Source organism: Salvelinus sp. IW2-2015, unplaced genomic scaffold (genome assembly GCF_002910315.2).
Source record: "Salvelinus sp. IW2-2015 unplaced genomic scaffold, ASM291031v2 Un_scaffold2686, whole genome shotgun sequence".
Lineage (NCBI taxonomy): Eukaryota > Metazoa > Chordata > Actinopteri > Salmoniformes > Salmonidae > Salvelinus > Salvelinus sp. IW2-2015.
The window spans coordinates 93,654-99,672 of NW_019943992.1; the positions used below are offsets into that span (position 1 = coordinate 93,654).

Genomic DNA, 6,019 nt, shown 5'->3' on the forward strand with positions numbered 1-6,019 from the left:
ACATACAGGCAACAAAAAACATGGTTTTACATTACCCCTTAGACAGTAGTGAGAAGGATAACACTATGGTCACATTAGAATGAATCATTGAGAGGAGGATGTATGCGCTGGTTTGTGAGTGTATGGGTGTGTGTTTTGGACTCTTACCATGGCAGTGCTAGGGGGAGGCCACAGCAGATGTTCCCCAGCTCAGTGCATCCTTGGTGGGCTTGGCTGCACGTCCAGGTCCCCTGCCTGCCCTGATCCTAGATCCTACGGAGAGAGAGAGAGAGAGAGGATCTCTCACACTGAGACCTGCCCACCTGCTCACAGCAACGCTGCCAACATACACAGACACCCTGCCCGCTCTATGCCAACTACAGTGCTCTATGATAGACTTGGTTAGAGCAGGAAGGGCAGAGGGAGAAATGGACAGAGACAAAGAGAGACAAGGTGATAGAGAGAAGATAGATATATAGATATATAGATAGATAGATAGATAGATAGATAGATAGATAGATAGATAGATAGATAGATAGATAGATAGATAGATAGATAGACACTCTCTGCTACATCACAACTGCTCAGACACAGAGTCCCTGTCTTTCTATCCCACAAGTCTCTTGTCTGTCCACTTCCCATCCAAACAACAGAGGCAGCGCATACTAAGCTACTCTGAGAATTACATTTTTGTATCAAGCAGTGTCTGCTACCTGTATGTTGTTACACCCCTTACAAAAAAATATTTCAGTTTTGAAATTGCAGTTAAAGAGCAGTAACTACAGCCGACTGTGGTATTTTGGACGYTGCACTCTGACTGTTAGTTTTAGGACAGAACATCGGGAGTCTGTCTAMTGGATACACAGTCTACCGTTGTTCTGTCCCAATCTGTCCCAATCCTATCTGACTGTAATCTTTTTTCTACTACTGTAGTAACTTGTGAAGTGTTAAGTAATAACTGTGTAATAAGTAACACAACATACTGTATTATTTCAGTAACTTAGCAGTTGTTAGAATGATTTTTTTTCATATTGTAGCCTCGGTAAAGATTTGGTAAAAATACACAAAACAACTGAAACAGCTGGAGAGTCAATAACAGACTACAATACAGTTGATATCCTGTCTGAATCTGTGTACCTGCCATGGCTTTAAGSAGGCGAAAATATTAGATTTAGATTAGATGAGTTTATTAGTCACATGCACAGGGCAAAATCAGCATGTCACTAACAGGTCAATAAGAAATGACTATCGGTGGGCATTGATTTGATAGTTAGCTAGCAGGGTAGCCTGCATAACTAACGTTAACGATGATGCAACTTACCTTACTTACTCTGTTAGAAATCACGAATAATTGAGAAAAATATGCATTTAGCAACTGTCAACATTAGGAAAATGAATGTATATTTTTTAATAGTTATTTGTTCCTCTGATCAGTATCTTCCTGACTCTCTCACTCTCTAACGCTAGAGTTTTGTCCCAGAAAGTGTTCCGTCAGACCACAAACATCTGGGTCGCAAAATATTTAGAAAAATACAACTCCCAACTTCCAATTCTTCTAACTCCAAAATAGGCCATACTTGTAGTTTAAGCCTAATTGGGAATCATTGCTAAAGAAAATTACAAAACTACTACTCCCATAAACCACAACGTTAAACACGGAAAGATCGCTCACGTTACCGTGGTCACCCATCCGTTTCCTGCCTCAGCAGCAGAGTTGTGTCTAGAGACAGGGAAGACCGAACAAACCATAACCTCAACCAACTCTACAATGAAACTACCACCAATAGTATCCTCTCTCGAGGTCGGCTTCTTCACGATACTGCTGGTAAGGAACTTCAATTGGGCTTCGACAGCTAACTTACACGTCCTCGTATTTGAAGTGCGGTCGGTCCGGTTTCACAAACAGTTAGCTAACATTAGAATTATGGGCATTCGTTTTTTCAAAGTGATAGCTACTTTTGTCAATCACAAATTAAAGATGTATTGAACATGAATATAGTCTTTACATTACTGTACCTAGCTAACGTTAGCTGGCTAAAATAGCTAGTCGGCAAACCAGGTTAATTGAGATCAGCTAGCTGGCTAGCTAAGCTTGGTAACGTTAGCTAACTGTTAGTTAGCATGTAGAGACATGAGTCATGACCCTCCTTTTCTGTGATCACTCGCCTTACTCTGCCCTGTTATGTTAACTAGCTAGCTAACGACTGTGCAAGTCCAAATCAGTATCTTATTCTAGATGCATGGTGAATCTTAAATCCACGTATCATTGATTGTGTGAGCTAACGTTAGCTATCAGACTTGGCTATATTTGCTGTTTGTTTAACTTACCTAGCTAGCTAGCCAACAGCTAATGTTGTAGTTGTCTTGCTTGCTAACATATGTAGCTAGCTAGCCAGGTCTGGGACGGTACCACAAGTTAGTGAATTTAGCCATAATCGTGTTGCGGAATGATGGAGCCGGTTGGTGAATTCCTCTGTTGTGGCTCATTCCTATTGGCTGACAACCCGGAACTGATCAAAGCTCTATTCTGCTGCTCAGGATATCGGCCTATTACAGTGTAAACTTTCTTTACAGTCAGTCAGGGATTTAAACTGTCATATACTTGTTAATCACACGATTCATAGCTTTTATAATGGCTTCTAATCTAGAAACTGGAAGATGTCTAGAAAGTATCTACAAATATGTCTGTATTCATATATTTTTTTTAGGGAATAGGCCTGTCTCGTCACGTCACATAGTTAAACCAGAGACAGTGGAAACATTTAATTACTGAAATATCTCTTGTTAAACTGAAGCTGTTGTCGCCCAGCAGACATACAGACGAGTGTCACAGCCAGCTGCTGTGAGATGACCTCACTATACATAATACCACTAGTCCTGTATTAGTTGACCCCAGAAATAGTGTGTGTACATTTTGTACATACAACCCATCTCCGCCACCACTCAGCCTTCTCGCTTAAGTGCTATATTACAGTGCATATTACAAACCACAGTAAAGACAGCTTCTCCTGTTAACACTGACTGTCACCTAAACGCATACTGTACATACATATACAGTGCCCTCTGTAATTATTGGGACAGTGAAACATTTCTTCTTCTTTTGGCTTTACACTCCAAAAGTTTGGATTTGAGGTTTATTTCATTTGAGGGTATTTTCATCCATATTGGGTGAACGTTGAGAAAATTACAGCACTTTCTGTACATGGTCCCCCCAAATGTTATTTGTCACATGCGGCGAATACTTAAAAAATGTAAGTAGAGCGCACACTCTAGGAGCTCAGATGCAATAATTTAATAACCTAATATTCAACGTTTTGACAGACAAAATGTCTTCAGCAGGGTATAATCACAAACACTGCGGGGTGACTAGTTTATATAGTGTCAAAGGAACACACAACAGGTGTTTGTAATCATGGTGTGGCCTGATATCATTGGTTCATTCTCATATATAAAAATAACATACCAAAAACATGAATGGATAGCATTCCATCATAGATACAATTTGCCTACCTAGGCCTACAAAACATTTACAATAGCAAAATCACAAGAACGGGCTTTCAGATCAAAGTCTACGTTGAAACCGAGAGGAGCAAGGGTCTTTAAATTAAAGATCCAGGCAGCCTCTCGTTTTAACAATAAATTGTCGAGGTCACCCCCTCTCCTAGGGAGGGTGACATGTTCGATGCTGATATAACGTAGTGACATGCGCCGAATACAACCGGTGTAGACCTTACTGTGAAATTCTTACTTAYAAGCACTTAACCACACAACTACTGATCACTACTACTGACTACACCTACTGACCACAACAACAAAACAACTGACCACAACTACAGGCCACAATCATACAACTACTGATAACAACTACTGACCAAAACTACCGACTACAACTACTGAACCCCACAAAGTATCACCACAACAACACAACTACTGACCACAACCACACCATTACTGACCACAACCACACCATTACTGACCACAAAACTATGGACCACACAACTACTGACCACAACTACTGATTACAACCACACACACGTTTACTGACCACAACAACACAACTACTGACCACAAAACTACTTAACACTTCTGACCAAAACTGATACCACAAAAGATACTGACCAAAACTACTGATCACAACCAAATAACTGCTGACCGCAACTACTGACGACACAACTACAGATCACAACTACTGACCAAAACCATTGACCACAACTACTGACCACAACTACTAACAGCACCAACTAAACTGACCACAACCACAAAACTACTGACCAAAACTACTATCCACAAGTACTGACCACAACCACAAAACTACTGAACCACACATCTACTTATCAAAACGAGTGACCAAAACTACTGAACCACACATCTACTTACATCAAAACGACTGACCAAAACTTCTGAACCACACATCTACTTATCAAAACGACTGGCCAAAACTACTGAACCACACATCTACTTATCAAAACGACTGACCAAAACTACTGATCACTATTGACCACAACTGCTGACTAACTACTGACCACGACCAAAAAAAGAATCACCACAACTAATGAACCTCCCTACTACTTACCCAAACTATTGATAAAAACCACACAAGTACTGACCACAACTACTTACAGAAATGACTGACCATTACTGAACGTAGGGACATGTGCCGAATACAACCGGTGTAGACCTTACCGTGAATTGCTTACTTACAAGCACTTAACCACACAATGCAGTTCAAGAAATAGAGTTAAGRAAATATTTACTCAATAAACGAAAGTAAAAAAAAGTTACACAAGATATTTACATAACAATAACAAGGCTATATACAGGGGGTACCGAGTCAATGTGCGGGGTACAGGTTAGTCAAGGTAATTTGTAAAGTGACTATGCAAAGATAATAGAGAGTAGCAGCAGTGAAAAAACAAAGGGCGGGGGTGTCAATGTAAATAGTYCGGGTGGCCATTTTATTAATTGTTCAGGAGTCTTATGGCTTGGGGGTAGAAGCTGTTAAGGAKGCTTTTGGTCCTGGACTTGGCACTCTGGTACCGCTTGCCGTGCGGTAGCAGAGAGAACAGTCTATGACTTGGGTGACTTTAGCATTTTGGGGGGGGTGTGATATTTGTCCATCTAACTTTCTCACTCATCATTATTCACGATTCATTCAGGATTATCCGTAATCATGGTAGCATCCACATTAATGTAGAAGTGTTTAGAAACATATTATATTCTTATTTTCAATTAAAGCAACTCCAAAATTACACACTACATTATTTACSATTCATTTCTATTGAGCACAAAATAATCTGAAAATCAACCAAAACAAACAGCAAATGCATCCAACAAATGTGTAGAGTCACAAGCTTGATGTAGTCATTGCGTGCTATGAATATGGGACCAAATACTTAACTTTGTAATACTTTAATACACATATAAGTGAATTTGTTCCAATACTTTTGGTCCCCTAAAATGGGGCGACTATATACAAAAACTGCTGTAACTTCTAAACGGTTCACCCAAAATGGATGAAAACACCCTCAAATTAAAGCTCTCGATCTGCACTTTAACCCCATAGTCATTGTTTGATTTCAAACTGTTGGAGTTCACAGCCATAAGAAAAAAACATGCTTCACTGTCCCAATAACTACGGAGGGCACTGTGACTGTGTCTCTCGTCTTAGAATACACACCTTTGAAAGCTACTTAAGAGGGTGTGTCTTCCACCACACACACCCTGCTGATTTGGATGAGTCAAACGACTGATGTTAGATAAAGCTTAGTTATCTGAATGTCCTCATTGACAGGATGCTACTGAGACACTGGTTTAGAGGGGTTCCCTTAGTATTAATACATGGGAAAGTCCAGGCCATGCTTAACTTAGCCCCGGTCTATATCCTAGCCACAGCCCTGTCTTCTGTCCTAAGCTCAACTATCAGTCTAGTGACTGGCTCTTGTTGCTGTTTTTGTGTGAAGTTATGGTGGTAGCAGAGAATTGGATTGCGCTGTCATAAGACTCGGAAATGCTTGCTGAGATACAGAGAATTACGTTTGAT

At 40.3% G+C, this 6,019-nt stretch overlaps 1 protein-coding gene across 1 annotated transcript in view; it reads left to right on the forward strand.

The window, feature by feature from the left end:
- Positions 1-1,653: 1,653 nt before the first annotated feature.
- erp44 (endoplasmic reticulum protein 44) overlaps positions 1,654-6,019 on the forward strand; it is a 16,294-nt gene continuing 11,928 nt past the window's right edge. Inside the window, 1 exon segment of the mRNA XM_024141725.2 lies at positions 1,654-1,804. Within this exon segment, the coding sequence (XP_023997493.1) occupies positions 1,748-1,804 (57 nt within the window). The 5' untranslated portion in view covers positions 1,654-1,747.